The sequence below is a fragment of the Jaculus jaculus genome, chromosome 8 (genome assembly GCF_020740685.1).
Source record: "Jaculus jaculus isolate mJacJac1 chromosome 8, mJacJac1.mat.Y.cur, whole genome shotgun sequence".
NCBI classification, from domain to species: Eukaryota; Metazoa; Chordata; class Mammalia; order Rodentia; family Dipodidae; genus Jaculus; species Jaculus jaculus.
In genome coordinates, this window is record NC_059109.1 from 131,037,701 (window position 1) to 131,053,754 (window position 16,054).

The following is a 16,054-nucleotide window of genomic DNA, read 5'->3' on the forward strand; positions in this document are numbered from 1 at the left end:
CCCAGTACCCACATGCACATGATGGCGCATGCATCTGCAGTTCGTTTGTAGTGGCAAGAGGCCCTGGTGTATCCTTGTCTCTCTCTTTGTAATAAACAAATAAATAAATTAATTAAAAAATTAAAAGAAGTGAGAGGATCCAGCCAGCTTGTGTGCCAAACCCTACCCACTGGCTTCTCCCTGTTCTGCCTCCCTTCTCCCCCACCGGGTATTGAACCGGGCTTAGCCAATGCTAGGTCAGCCCATCTGTCTGCACTGGCATGTTTTCACACACAGTGGAAAAGTGAGCTCCTTTGACAGTCTCTATAGCCATCAAAGGCAAAGAAAGGGTCTACCTGGCTTCTTTTCAGTAATTTTTATTTTTTTTGCCTTCAATTTAATTCTTCACTTTTTTGCATGACATCGCCCCCTTGTGGCAGTTTTGTGAAGACAACGGAAGCCTTCCTTGCACCTGAAGCTTCCAGACTTTTTTTTTAATAATTTTTATTTATTTATTTATTTATTTATTTGAGAGAGACAGACACACAGAGAAAGACAGATAGAGGAGAGAGAGAGAGAATGGGCGCGCCAGGGCTTCCAGCCTCTGCAAACGAACTCCAGACGCGTGCGCCCCCTTGTGCATCTGGCTAACGTGGGACCTGGGGAACCGAGCCTCGAACCGGGGTCCTTAGGCTTCACAGGCAAGCGCTTAACCGCTAAACCATCTCTCCAGCCCCCCCCTTTTTTTAATGTATTTTATTTATTTATTTATTTATTTGAGAGAGAGAAAGAGAGAGAGAATGGGCGAGCCAGGGCCTCCAGCCACTACAAAGGAACTCCAGATGCATGCACCCCCCTTGTGCACCTGGCTTATGTGGGTCCTGGGGAGTTAAACTGGGGTGGGTCCTTAGGCTTCGCAGGCATGTGCCTTAACCACTAAGACATCTCTCCAGCCCGACTTTAAACGGACTCCAGGCACATGCGCCACCTTGTGTATCTGGTTTACGTGGGTCCTGGGAAATCAAACTTGGGTCCTTTGGCTTTGAAAGCAAGTGCTAAGCCATCTCTGCACCCTTTGATTTTTTTTTTTTTTTAAATTAAGAACATACTTTGAGCCAGGCGAGCGGGTGCACATCTTTAATTCCAGTGCTCGGGAAATAGAGGCAGAGGTAGGAGGAGTGCCGTGATTTCAAGGCCACCCTGAGGTTCCATAGTGAATACCAGGTCAGCCTGAGCTAGAGTGAGACTGTACCTCGATAAACCGAAAAAAAAAAAAAAAAAGAAAAGAAAAAAACCATACTTTGCATGGATACGTCACCTTTCAGCACCATCTTTTCCCTACCTCCATTCCCTCCTCAGTGGGGTTGTGACCTAAAGCACACCCACCAAGGCTCAGGGAATTCTGTGGAAGTGGGGGTTCGGACATCATGCCCAGAGGCACTGCTTCCCCCAGTAACTGACTGCTACCTCCAGCCTTTCCTAGTTAGACTGGCTGACCAGGGAGCCCCAGGGATTGTCTGTCTCCGCCCCACTCCTGGCTCTTTCCGGGGTGTGACCATCAAACTCGGGTCCCCATGCTTGAACAGGAAGTGTTCTTATCTGCTGACCCATCTCTGCAGCAGCCCCTTCCGCAGAGAACCCTGGGGAATGCAGGAAGATTTAGGGCTGGAGAGATGACTTAGTGGTTAAGGCGCTTGTCTGCAAAGCCTAAGGACCCAGGTTTGATTCCCCAGAACCCACATAAAGCCATGTGCACAAGGTGACATACATGTGTCTGGAGTCCATTTGCAGTGGCTGGAGGCCCTGGAGCACCCACTCTCTCTCTCTCTCTGCCTCTTTCTCTGGCTCACAATAAATAAATAAATATTTGAAAAATAAATAAAATATTATAATAAAGCTGTAAATACAGAAAATAAAATAAAAGACAAGAATACAAAAGAAACTAATTCTATTGAAATGGCTATTAAAACCATTCCAAGGGCTGGAGGGATGGCTTGGCAGTTAAGGCATTTGCCAGCAAAGCCAAAGGACCTAGGTTTGATTCCCCAGGACCCATGTTAGCCAGATGCACAAGGGGGCGCACGTGTCTGGAGTTCGTTTGCAGTGGCTGGAGGCCCTGGTGCACCCATTCTTCTCTCTCTTCCTTTTTTTCTGTCAAATAAATAAATAATAAAATATTTTTTAAAATTCCAAGGAAAAAACACAACATTGTAATGTGGTAATTTGTGTACCTCAGGGTTAAGTAATCTAGTGGGTCTCATAACTCTAGTAGCTTCTACGGCAGAAGAGGCTGCATCCAGCTGCAGCAACTGCTATTGAAAACACCCTTGACTTCTCCTGGTGACAAGTTCACATGCATCTGCCTGAGCTGTGGCGACAGTCATTAATGCTTTCCTTTAAGCACTCACCAGAGGTGAACACTAGAGGGGAAAAAAAGTCAGACAACCAAATCCACGGCTAAGCTGCAGAAGTCTACAGCACTTTCATTTATTTGTTTATACTTAGTTTATGAAGGTAGGGTCTCACTCTAACTCAGGCTGACCTGGAATTCACTATGTTGTCTCAGGGTGGCCTCAAACTCATGGTGATCCTCCTACCTCTGCCTCCCAAGTGCTGGGGTTAAAGATGGGCGCCACCACGTCAGGCTCTACAGCATTTTCTGATATGAAAGCGATGTTTCTTGACATCCTTTTTTCTTTAAAAAAATTAAAAAAAATCATTTATTTGAGAGAGATAGAGAGAACGGGGGTGCAAGGGCCTCTACCCACTGCAAACAACTCCAGATGTTTATCTGGTTTTCGTGGGTCCTGGAGAATCGAACCTGGGTCCTTAGTTGTCTGAGGCAAATGCCTTAACCACTAAGCCATCTCTCCAACCCTAAACTGAAATCATTTTTTTGGGGGGGAGGAGAGGGGTTTCAAGGTAGGGTCTCACTCTAGCCCAGGCTGACCTGGAATTCACTATGGAGTCTCAGGGTGACCTCGAATTCACAATGATCCTCCTACCTCTGCCTCCTGAGTGCTGGGATTAAAGGTGTGCACCACCATGCCCAGTCTAAGCTGAAATCTTTCTTGAGTTCAGGTGGCTACTAAAATGAATGGTGACACAGGACAACGTGTTAACCAGAAGATAAAAATGGAATTTTATGAGCTTAAGCTTTTACAAGTGTCACAGGTACAAAGAAGAGGAAATGAACATTCCACGGAGACAAGGCATGGACGGCGCATGGTTCAGTTTTGAGAGGACACACCTTTTCCACACCAGTGCAAAGATGCTTCTTCTGTAAGTGGTTAAGGCAATTCATGTAAGTCAAAATAAAACCATTTCTTTGTTGCTGTATTTGTGAGATTGGGTCTCGGTATACAGCCCAGGCTGGCTTTAAACACTTTTTTTTTTTTTTAAATTATTGATTTATTTGCAAGTAGAGGGAAAACAGAGAAGAGAGACAGACAGGATGTACCTGGGCCTCTGGCTGCTGCAAAAAAAACTCCAGATGCATGTGCCACTTTGTGCACCTGGATTTATGTGGGTACTGGGGGAGTCAAACCTGGGTCGTTAGGCTTTGCAAGCAAGTACCTTAACTGTTGAGCCATCTCTCCAGCCCCTGAGCTCCTTTTAAAATTTGTTTTCACTTGTTTATTTATGGGTGGGGGAGAATGGGCACACCAGGGCCTCCAGCCACTGCAGGTGAACTCTAGATGCATGCACCACCATGTGCATCTGGCTTACATGGATTCTGGGGAATTGAACCTGGGTCCTTAGGCTTTGCAGGCAATCACCTTAACTACTAAGACATCTCTCCAGCCCATGAACTCTTTTAATATATATATATATATACTTTTTAATTTTATTTATTTATTCACTAGAGAGAAGGAGAAAGAGAATGGATACACCAGGGCCTCTAGTCACTGCAAATGAACTCCAGACCCACATACTACCATGTGCTTCTGTGGGTATTGGGGGATCGAAACTGGGTACTTAGGCTTCAGAGGCAAGTACCTTAACTGCTAAGCCATCTCTCCAGCGCCAAAACTTTTTTTTTCCCCCAATGTAGGGTCTTGCTCTAGCCCAGTCTGACCTGGAATTCATTATGAAGTCTCAGGCTGGCCTCAAACTCACAGCAATCCTCCTACCTCTGCCTCCCGAGTGCTGGGATTAAAGGTAATGTCGTTTGAAAGCTGACAGGAATCTGTGTGTGTGTGTGTGTGTGTGTGTGTGTGAAACAGGGACGTTTGTATCTCAAGCTGGCAATGTAGCTGAGGATGACCTTGAACTTTTGATTCTCCTGCCTCCACCTCCCAAGTGCTGGGATCACAGGAGTCAGGCCTTGACACATGCCTTGAAATGCCTCTGTCTTTGGGGCTTTCTTGCTTTTGTCTTGGCCATCATTACGAAGGTGACTCCTGGTCTAGCACGCCGTTCCAGGAGAAGGAAGACAGACACCAAGTTCACAAGGCCATCACCCCAGTCCTGGCTGAGTGATGTTCGTCAAGGCAAGGGATTATCCTCAGTTGATCACAGGTGTGAACAGAAGTCTATTGTGGTATTCACAAAGGTTCCATTATTTTTCTTTTTTGAGTCAGGGTCTCACTCTAGCCCAGGCTGGTCTCAAACTCACGGCACTCCTCCTATCTCTGCCTTCCGATTAAAGGCATGCAACACCACAGCCGGCTTTTTTGTGACAACTGTAATACCCACATCTGGACCTGGACACGGGAAACTGCCGAGACAGAGAACCTAAATATTCAGCATTGGTTTTGGGAAATAAGCTGCAATAAATGACAACTGATTTTTCTTTCCTTATTATTATTTTTGGCAGGAGGGTTTCATGCTGTCGAGGCTGGCCTTGGAGTTGTCATGTCATTGAGGACAACCTTCCCCAAGTGCTTGGATTACCGGCATGCCCAGGTTCTGTGGGATGGTGCTGGAACTCATGGCTGCATGCCTGCTGACTGAGTTCGATGCCCGGACCCAGCAAACAGCATTTACTAGCGAACAACAGGCAGCAAACATTGGCCAGACTGTAACTTACTATTGCTGACAAGGGGGAAAATGCATTTGAGTGAGCAGAGAAATTCTAGGCAGAGCGGTGAGAGTGGTTAACAAGGTCCACACCATTAGGCAATGGAAGAAAAATTCTTTAAAAAGAACTAGAGGGCTGGAGAGATGGCTTAGCGGTTAAGCGCTTGCCTGTGAAGCCTAAGGACTCTGGTTCGAGGCTCCGTTCCCCAGGGCCCACGTTAGCCAGATGCACAAGGGGGCGCACGCATCAGGAGTTCATTTGCAGTGGCTGGAGGCCCTGGCACACCCATTCTCTCTCTCTTTCTCTGCCTCTTTCTCTCTCTGTCTGTCTGTCACTTTCAAATAAATAAAACAATTTATTAAAAAAAAAAAAAAAAAGAACTGGAGGCCCGGCGTGGTGGCACACACCTTTAATCCCAGCACTCGGGAGGCAGAGGCAGGAGGATCGCTGTGAGTTCAAGGCCACCCTGAGAATACAAAGTGAACTCCAGGTTCAGCCTGGGCTAGAGCAAGACGCTACCTCGAACTTAGTATTCCCCAAGCAGTGCTTAATAAGGGTTAATTTCTCTGGTTGTCAACCTAAAACGGTGTCGAATGACCAAGGAAACAAATTTCTGGGAATGTCTGTAAAGGATTTTTTCTAGATTAGGTTAAATGATGGGGAGACCCACCCTAACTGTGGGTGGCACCGTTTGGGTGCTGGCGTATTCACCTCTGTCCGCTTCCTCACACTCCTTCCCCACCAGCACGGGCTGTGGGCGCCAGTAAACCCTTCCCGCTTGAAGTTGGGTCTAGCAGGTGTTTCTGCCACAGCACGAATACAGGATGTTCACGACTTGAGATGGCTCAGCAGTTAAGAGCAGTTCCCGTGCAAGCCCCAGGGCCCGAGATGTGCCCAGATTTGATTCCTAGGACCTACATAAACAGCTGGGCTTGGCCACACATATCTGAACCCTGCACCTGTGCGGGGGGGCAGAGACTGGAGAATCACCAGGCCTTGTGGATGGAGGGGGGAACCTCACTGGCATGTTCTCGGATCAGTAAAAGACTGCTTAAGTAGGAACAGGAGAAAAAGTCATGAAGGAAGACAACATTCCCCTGGGGCCTCTGCAAGTGACAAAACCCTGCTGCAGGTGGGCACATGCATACACCCCACCACATTACACACACACTCCAAAAAAGGGGGAGGGCTGGAGAGATGGCTTAGTGGTTAAAGCGCTCGCCTGCAAAGCCTAAGGACCCAGGTTCAATTCTCCAGGTCCCACGTAAGCCAGATGCACAAGGTGGCAATTCATTTGCAGTGGCTAGAGGCCCTAGTGTGCCCATTCTCTCTCTTTCTGATTAATAACTAAGTCAGAAAAAAAAAAATGTTCTGAGGAAGTAGCTAGTCCTTCAAATGTTAAAAAAAAAAAAAAAAAAAAGGATTTCTGGAGAAAGTTCCTTGTCTCCACCCATAATCTCTGGTTAGCTTTTCAAAGACTAGTCTGGGGCTGGAGAGATGGCTTAGCAGTTAAGTGCTTGCCTGTGAAGCCTAAGGACCCCGGTTCAAGGTTCAATTCTGCAGGACCCATGTAAGCCAGATGCACAAGGTGGCGCATGCATCTGGAGTTCATTTGCAGTGGTTGGAGGCCCTGGCATACCCATTCCCTCTTTCTCTCTCTCTCTCTCCATCTGCCTCTTTCTCTCTTTGCCTGTCACTCTCAAATAAATAAATAAATAAAGACTGGTCTGGAGGTAAAGAGTCTGAAAAGTACGTCCAGGGAACTGATCTCCAGGCGAGGACCAAACGAGAAATGAGTGAGAGGTCCTGACAGAAGATCCTGCCCATAGTAGGGTTGGGGAGTGGTTAAAGGTACTTGCTTGCAAAGCCTGTCTGCCCAGGTTCAGTTCCCCAGTACCCATACAAAGCTGTACGCTCAAAGTGGCACGCATATCTGGAGTTCATCTGCATCGGCAAGAGGCCCTGGCACAGCTATACTCTCTTTAAATCAGTCAGTCAACCAGTCAATCAATCAATGAATAGATATTGTTCAAACCTGCAAAGGAGCTAAGTTGGTGCCACCAGAAGGCTCTCTCAGGTGGCCCAAAGGACGGCCAGCACCCAGTGAACGTTAAGAGGAAGGAAGGAAGTACAGCTGTGCCTAGAAAGAGAGGCGAGGCTCCGAAAAGACTGTGTGATGTTTGGCATATGGATACGCAGGAGATTCCCAGTTCTTCTCCAGCCTGGGAAGACGGCTCAGCCCTCGAAGGTGATCACTTCTCAAGCCTGTCAGCCCAAGCACAATTCCTCAGCCACTCACATAAAGCCAGACAGCCATTCCATTGCACCGCAAGAGACCCTAGCACAAACTCACACACTCACCCACACTCATACCCACAAATAAAAACTTTTTTTTCCCCCTCCTACTTCTGCCTCCACAGTGCTTGGATTAAAGGCATGCACCTCCATGCCTGGCGGTAATTTTTTTTAAAAATGTTTTTATTTATTTATTTGACAGAGAAAGAGGGAGAGAGGGAGAGAGAGAATGGGTGCGCCAGGGCCTCCAGCCACTGCAAACGGCCTGCAGCCACTGCAAACAGACTCCAGACTCCAGATGCTTGCGCCCCCTTGTGCATCTGGCTAATGTGGGTCCTGGGGAATCAAACCTGAATCCTTTGGCTTTGCAGGCAAACACCTTAACTTTTAAGCCATCCCTCCAGTCCGATATATATATATATATATATATATTTATTTATTTATTTTTTTTTTGGTTTTTCGAGGTAGGGTCTCACTCTAGCCCAGGCTGACCTGGAATTCACTATGGAGTCTCAGGGTGGCCTCAAACTCATGGCAATCCTTCTACCTCTGCCCCCCAAGTGCTGGGATTAAAGGTGTGCGCCATCACACTTGGCTAATTTTTTTTTTTTTTTTAAGAAGGTTCCCCTACCCTTGACCAAGGGGACCTGGGAAGATGTGCCAAGAGGGATTTCAGAACTGTTCTATACCAGTGACAGCAAGTCCACCCATCATCCCTTCCTTTCGAAGAGCAGGATTATCATCACTGTCCATTTCACCAGGGTATGCCGGGTGTGGGGACCCAACTGCTTGTCTCTTCGCTTCAGCTGTCACTGGCTGGAAGGTGCTCCCTGACTTGACGGGTCAAGCAATCCTGGCCCCCGAAAGCCCAGTCTTGGATGGGATGAGATCGATGGGGGCCTTGGGAAGGGTGTGAATGAATTTGGCGTGACAGAGAGACATTTTGTGACAAACGTGGGGACAAAGGTAGGCTGTGATCATTCACATGAGTGGCCCCAATTCTTCACCCTCCTCATGTCCTTGACATTCACATATAACCCAGTGGTGACCCATCCCATGTGTGAGCTCAGTCCCATCTCTGTCACCAGGCCCCACCCTGTGTCACTTGCAGACTTAAAACGATCTGAGGCTTGGTGTGAGCTCATATGTCGAGTTTGTGTGTCTCTGCTGTGACCCCGAGAAGGCCAGGCCACGGTCCCGGGAACAAGATCAAAGATGCACGAAGCACAGCTCCATCACCCCGGCCAAACACAGTACACAGCCCATAACCCCTCCATTCAACAGCTCCCCAGCCAAGGTGAGAAGGCACCCAGCCTTCCCCACTTAGAACGTTTAGCTAAGCTAACATCAACAAGAACCCCCTGCTGACCTGAAGTAGGTGAGCACTGATTGTTAATCCACCACTGAGAGCAGGTGGTGGTTGTTACGCAGCACCGCTGTATCCAGAGCTAGCTGATACATTTGCCAAAAATAAATAAAACATCTATCATTTGAGTCACATGCAAGTGCTCTACCTCTGAGGTACAGCCACAGTGCTTACTGTTGTGTTTTTGACCTAGTTGTTCCAAGCTAGTGAAAGTATACTTTTAAAACTATTATTTGGGGCATGTGTGGTACGTGTGTGTATGGCACATGCACTTGTGTGCAGACACGTGCCTCCTGGAAGCACTCATGTGAAGGGCAGAGGAAGATACTGAGTGTCCATCTCTACCTCTCTTCCACCTTACTTCCCTGAGAGCGAAGCCATCACTGACCCTGGACCACTCTTTTCCAGTTAGTGGCCGAGCAGTTCTTTGTTCCCTTCTCAGTGCTGGTGTTGGGTGTGCATGGCCACGCCTAGACTTTCCTGTGGGTACTGGGATCAGACTCAGGTGCTACAGCAAATGCTCTTCCCCACTGATTCATCTCCCCAGTTCTTTTTTTAAAAAATATTTTATTTATTTTTTTTTATTTTGAGAGAGAAAGAGGTAAAGAGAGAAAAAAGAGTGAATGGGTGCATCAAGGCCTCTAGCCACTGCAAACGAACTCCAGATGCATGTACCACCTTGTGCATCTGTCTTCTGTGGGACCTGGGGAATTGAACCTGGGTCCTTAGGCTTTGCAGGCAAGCGGCATAAACGCTAAGCCATCTCTCCAGTTCCTCTCCCCAGTTCTTATCTGACCATCATGTAGATTTTTATTAAAGATGCATGGCTCGTATCTCTATGTCATGGAATATATAACCTCAGTTAAATATAGAACTAGTAGATGAGCTATCTGTTTTTTGTTTGTTTGTTTTATTTTATCCAGGTACGGTCTCACTCTAGCCCAGGCTGAACAACAGAATTCACTATGTAGTCTCAGTCAGGGTGGCCTCAAACTGTGATCCTCCTCCCTCTGACTCTGTATGCAGGGATTAAAGGCATGCACCACCACGGCCACCTTACTAGTAAATGAGTTTGGCTATACAGATACATAAAAATATACAGAAAGTTATTAATTTGATGATGACCCTAACTTTAGTATGAACTTTTCAGGACAGATGAAAAGCTAAAATAAAAACAAAGGGAGGATGAGCCACCCAAGTTCCTTAAACTAATTTCTTTTTGTTTTGAGACAGCGTCTCATGCACTCAGGCTGCCTTCAAATTCACTATGTGGATGAAGATGACATTGAACTTCTGATCTTCCAGCCTCTACCTCCGAAGGGCTGGGATGACAGATGGGCACCATCACAGCCTCTTCGTGAAGTGTGGGGGATCGAACCTAGGGCAGTGTGCATGCTAGGCAAGCACCCTGCCAACCGAGCCACGTGCCCCCCCGGCTCCTTCCTTGCACCCCGACCCGGCCACTGGGGTTGAGGAGAGGCCGCGGCGCCCTCCGTGGGACTCACCGGTGTGGGAGCGCAGGTGCACGGTGAGCTGGCTGGAGTTGCGGCTGGCGTACGGGCACAGCTGGCACTTGAAGGGCCGCTCGTCCGAGTGGATCCGCAGGTGCTTGTTGAGGCTGCTGCTGTCGGCGGCTGCGTAGTCACACGTCTTGCACTTGTAAGGTTTCACGCCCGTGTGGCAGCGCACGTGGGTCTTCAGCTTGTCCTTCCGGCTGAAGCACTTGCCGCAGACCTCGCACTTGTGTGGCTTGTCGCCTGCACACGCAGAAGAGAAACATGACTCAACCAGAAACGGCTTATATCCCTGCCACCTTAGGAAAAGGACAGAGCCTGGACAGCTCAGCTGTAGCGCATTAGGCTTTTATTTATTTATTTATTTAAATTATTTATTTATTTATTTGAGAGCGACAGACACAGAGAGAAAGACAGATAGAGGGAGAGAGAGAGAATGGGAGCGCCAGGGCTTCCAGCCTCTGCAAACGAACTCCAGATGCGTGCGCCCCCTTGTGCATCTGGCTAACGTGGGACCTGGGGAACCGAGCCTCGAACCGGGGTCCTTAGGCTTCACAGGCAAGCGCTTAACAGCTAAGCCATCTCTCCAGCCCTTATTTATTTTTTTTATTTTTTTTTTTTTTGGTTTCCTGAGGTAGGGTCTCACTCTAGCTCAGGCTGACCTGGAAATCACTCTGTAGTCTCAGGATGACCTTGAACTCATGGCAATCCTCCTACCTCTGCCTCCCGAGTGCTGGCATTAAAGGTGTGTGCCACCACGCTCAGCAAGCATCAGACTTTTAATTTGAGAGTTCAGGGTTCAAGTCCCTATTCAGGTGGTGGTATAGCGGTGCCTCCAGTTTAGGCAAAGGGCAACATGCCACCACAAAGGATGCTTCAAAACCCCACAAGGAAGCCAGATATATATTTGCAAGCAGAGAGAGAGAGAGAGAGAGAGGAAGAGAGAGACACAGAGAATGAATGCACCAGGGTCTCCAGCTGCTATAAGCAAACTCCAGATGCATGTGCTACTTTGTGCATCTGGCTTTACGTGGGTACTGGGGAATTAAATCAGGGTCCTCAGACTTTGCAGGCACACACCTTAACCTCTGAGCCATCTCTTCAGCACCAATGTTTATCTTTCTTACATAATTAAATAACTACATGATTTTAAAAAATTTATTTCAAAGCGGGGCATGGTGACGCACGCCTTTAATCCCAGCACTCGGGAGGCAGAGGTAGGAGGATCGCCATGAGTTCGAGGCCACCCTGAGACTCCATAGTGAATTCCAGGTCAGGGCCAGAGTGAGAACCTACCTCAACCCCCCCCCAAAAAAAAATTTCCGAGAGAGAGAGAGAGAGAGAGAGAGAGAGAGAGAGACAGGGAGGGAGGGAGAGGGAGAGGGAGAGGGAGAGGGAGAGGGAGGGAGGTGGGGGGAAGAAAGAGAATGAGAATGGTGTGCCAGGGCCTCTTGTTGCTACAAACAAACTCCAGATGCATGCACCACTCTGTGCATCTGGCTTTACGTAGGTGCTAGGGATTTGAACTCAGGTCGGCAGGTTTTACAATCAAGAGCTTTTAGCCACTGTGCTATCTCCTAGCCCCTACATATTTGTTTTTTTTTTTAAGTTTTTGTTTTTATTTATTTAATTGCAAGTAGAATGAGAAAGAGATACAGAGGAGACAGAAAACGTACATGCCACAGCCTCTAGCCATTGCAAATACATGCACCCCCTTTTTACATCTGGCTTATGTGGGTCCTGAGGAACTGAACCTGGGTCCTCTGGCTTCACAGGCAAGCGCCTTAACCGTTAAGCCATCTCCCCAGTCCCCTACAACGTGATTTTAAGGTTGAAGTATTTTACCGCATGGATGTGCCAGAGGTTACTGAATCCATTCCCTACTTGGCCACGAAAAAGAGTGACGCAGATACGTACACGTTACCACACAGAGATGTGTGTAGTGACTTAATAAGAGAAGGGAAATTTACGTGTCTCTCTTAGGCCTTATATAAGTAAGCAAAAAAAAAAAAAAAATTAGACTATTACACAGTAGACGCAAGACTGGTGACTTTCAGCGGCATCTCTTTTCAGATGACGGGAACTATTGGGGGCACTCAAAACTCACTGAAGTACTGGGAAGAAGTACTCCACAGTGGGACCCTGTCTCCAAAACCCAGAGCTGGCGGCTCACACAGAGTGTTTGTCTAACACGGACAAGGCCCTGGGTTCAAATCCCAGTATTGAAAAGCGTTACTACACCTTCCCTTTGCTCCTCTCCTAACTCATGACACACACAGACACACGCACACACACACACACACACACACACACACACACCCACACCCCTATGGGCTCATCTCCAGATGAGAATACATGCATTCAATCTTTAAAAAACATTAATTAAATATTTATGTGTGGGTGCACTAGGATCTCTTGCCTGCAAATGAATGCCCAACTGGCTTTGCGCGAGCATTTGGGGAAATTGAACCTGAGCCATCAAGCTTTGCAAGCAAGCGAAATGCCTTTAACTGCTAAGCCATCTCCCCAGCCCCTACATATGTAAAATTCTGACAAACCAGTGTTCAAGATGGGTGGTAGCAGTTCACATTCCCAATGGCCATTGCTGGGGTTTCATTGCTTTGGACATTTTCTCCCAAAAAGCATGTAAAAATAGTATTTTTTTTTCATTTTCTTTTAGAATTTAATTAACTTAATTATTTATTCACAAGCAGAGAGAGACAGAAGAGAGAATGGGCACACCAGGGCCTACAGTCACCACAAATGAACTCCAGATGCACGCGCCCCTTCGTGCATCTGACTTCACTTGGGCACTAGGGAACTGAACTCAGGTCATTAGTTTTATAGGCAAGCGCCTTAACCGCTGAGCCATCTCCCCAGCCCACAAATAGCATTTTAATCTCACTTAATCTGTGTTCCCAGAGCTCTGTGAGGTCTGCAGCCCTGTCATGTGCACAGTGTCTCTGGGTCCCCAGCTTGTGCCCTGGGGCTGGTGTTTTGGGCACACTGGGTAAGGATCCATTACCTACCCGTGTGGATTTTCAGGTGACGCTCCATGTCTTTCATGCCGTAGGCAGTCTTGAATTGGCAACCTGAAAAAGCCAAGGAAGCAGGAATTTAGAGAGGCAAGCAGCAAGCTGGCAGACACTTCCCTCGGCACGTGACAGAGGCTGACGGAGCAGTGCAGACATAGACGGATGTCATGTGCCCTCCACAGCATTGCTTCGACTCATCCTCAGCCTACACACCCATAGGGCTCTGCATTCAATCCTCAGCACTGATGTCGGTTTTTTAAATTTTTATTTATTTATTTGAGAGAGGGGTGGGGGAGAGAATGGGTGAGACAGAGCCTCCATCTGCTGCAAAGAAATTCCAGATGCATGCGCCACCTTGTGCATCTGGCTTACATGGGTCCTGGGAAATCAAACCTGGGTCCTTTGGCTTTGCCGGCAAGTGCCTTAACCTACAAGCCATCTCTCCAGCGTCATCCACACTTATTTCCGAGACAACGGACAGACCCACGTAGATGCAGTTTACAGAATGACCCGTGCTTTTCAAAAACTGACAAGGTCATGAATGACAAATGCTCAGAGGAAACCAATGACACCTAATGACCAAGGGCAGTGAGGGGCCACGTGGGAGTCTGGGCCAGGAAGGGGAGGTGACTTTCCTTTGAAGGAGGGGACCTGGGCCAGCCTAGGGTGCAATCTAAGGAAGGCCTGCTGAGCGATGGCAGCAAGTATCACATCAGTTTCCTGGTTTTGATGATGGCCTTGCTTCTAGGAAGTACTCCAGAGGTGCTGAAGTGTTAGGGTGAAGGCACACAGTTTCTGAAATTTACTCAAGTGGTGTGGAGAGAAAATACGTATCTAGAAAGGAGGAAAACTAAATCTAGGAAAATGTTAACATTGACAAATCTAAGTGAAAAGTATACAAGGATTTTTTTTTGGGGGGGGTGAGGATAGTAATTTTGTTTTTGTTTTTTGAGGTAGGGTCTCACGTTGGCCCAGGCTGACCTGGAATTCACTATGTACTCTCAGGGTGACCTCGAACTCATGGCGATCCTCCTACCTCTGCCTCCTGAGTGCTGGGATTAAAGGTGTGCACCACCATGCCCGGCTTGGAAGGCAGTAGTTTTATAATTTTTCTGTACATTAAAACTATTTCCAAACGAAAAATTTTTAATAGGAAAGACAAATGGATGTATTCCTTTTTTTTTTTTTTTTTGTTTTAGTTTGCAAGCAGAGAGAGGAAAAGAAAAAAGAGAAGAGAGAGAGAAAATGGACATGCCAGGGCCTTCAACTACTGCAAACAAACTCCAAATGCATGTGCCATTTTGTACATCTGGCTTTATGTGGGTGCTGGGGAATTGAACCTGGGTCCTTTGGTTTTTCAGGTAAGCACCTTAACTGCTGAGCCATCTCACAGGCTATGGATAGCTTCTTAACCTATCGTACACAGAAAGGAAGAAACACACACACATACACACACACACACACACACACACACACACCCAGCCACCCAGCAGCAATGTGAAATTCTCACATGTTCCATCTTGAAAGGCCAGTGGCTTTGACTGTTAGAGCCTAGAGTGGCCAGGGGCCCAGGCAGAGAGGTTGACAAGCGTCGGAACAGTGGGGCCTGAATTCTAAGATGGGCAGTTTGGAGTGTATCCATGTACTTTTGTCAAGAATTCTTTTTTTTTTTAGTATATTTTTATTTATCTATTTGAGAGCGACAGACAGACAGACAAAGAGAGAGAGAGAGAGAGAGGGAGGGAGGAAATGGGTGCGACAGGGCCTCCAGCCACTGCCAACGAACTCCAGATGCATGCACCACCTTGTGTATCTGGCTTACATGGGTCCTGGGGAATTGAGCCTCACACCAGGGTCCTTAGGCTGCACAGGCAAGCACTTAACCACTAAGCTATCTCTCCAGCCCCTTTTGCCAAGAATTCTTTTTTTTTTAAATTAATTATTTATTTATTTGAGAGCTACAGACACAGAGAGAAAGACAGATAGAGGGAGAGAGAGAGAATGGGCGCGCCAGGGCTTCCAGCCTCTGCAAACGAACTCCAGATGCGTGCGCCCCCTTGTGCATCTGGCTAAAGTGGGACCTGGGGAACTGAGCCTCGAACCGGGGTCCTTAGGCTTCACAGGCAAGCCAAGAATTCTTAAGAAGCCAGGTGTGGTGGCATACACCTCTAATCCCAGCAATCAGGAGGCTGATGTATGAGGACTGCTTTGAGGCTAGCCTTGGTTACAGAGAGAGTTCTAGGCCAGCCTGGCCTGCAGGGAGAACATGCCCAGTATGCATGCATCTGGAGTTTGTTTACAGTGGCTTGAGGCCCTGGCTCACTCCTTTTCTCCAGCGACCTGCCTCTCTCTCTCTCTCAAATAAATAAAATTCACAAGGAAGTTGGATGTGGTGGCTCACACCTGCAATCCCATGTTTGGGAGGCTATGGGGAATCTTGAGTTTTGAGGTCAGCCTGGGCTAGTTGAGTGCCAAGCCAACCTGAGCTATAGAGTGAGCCCCTGTCCCCCACCCTTGAAATTAAACCAACAAAAAAAGATTTCCCAACACAGACAGACCCCGGGCTTGGCTGCTGTGACACCTTCTCACAAACAGCACACAGAGGCTTTTACCTGGATAGCAGCAAGTGAGTCTCTTCTGAGCTGGCGGGGTCGCGGGCTTTTTGGTGCGTGACTTGGCAGGGAGAGAGATGACAGTGGCCGTCTGACTTTCGTTGCTTTCCGTGGGCAGGTAAGTCTGGTAGCCATGTTCAAACACAAATTCCGGAGCTGAAACTGCAAGGTTTGGTACTTGTGAATTTTCATAAGGCACTTAAGAGTAATCAGGTAGCCCCAGCTGACAC

The 16,054-nt window shown here is 47.6% G+C and overlaps 1 protein-coding gene across 3 annotated transcripts in view; it reads right to left on the minus strand.

Moving 5' to 3' along the window:
* The window catches only part of Zfp64 (ZFP64 zinc finger protein), an 82,902-nt gene that overhangs the window by 50,400 nt on the left and 16,448 nt on the right, over window positions 1–16,054 (minus strand). For all 3 annotated transcript variants that reach the window (XM_045156915.1, XM_045156913.1, XM_045156914.1), the window contains exons 3-5: window positions 15,825–15,986; window positions 13,207–13,269; window positions 10,169–10,420 (exon numbers count right to left, since the gene is read on the minus strand). In XM_045156915.1, coding sequence (XP_045012850.1) covers window positions 10,169–10,420; window positions 13,207–13,269; window positions 15,825–15,986 — 477 coding nt within the window. The remainder of the gene's footprint in view (window positions 1–10,168; window positions 10,421–13,206; window positions 13,270–15,824; window positions 15,987–16,054) is intronic.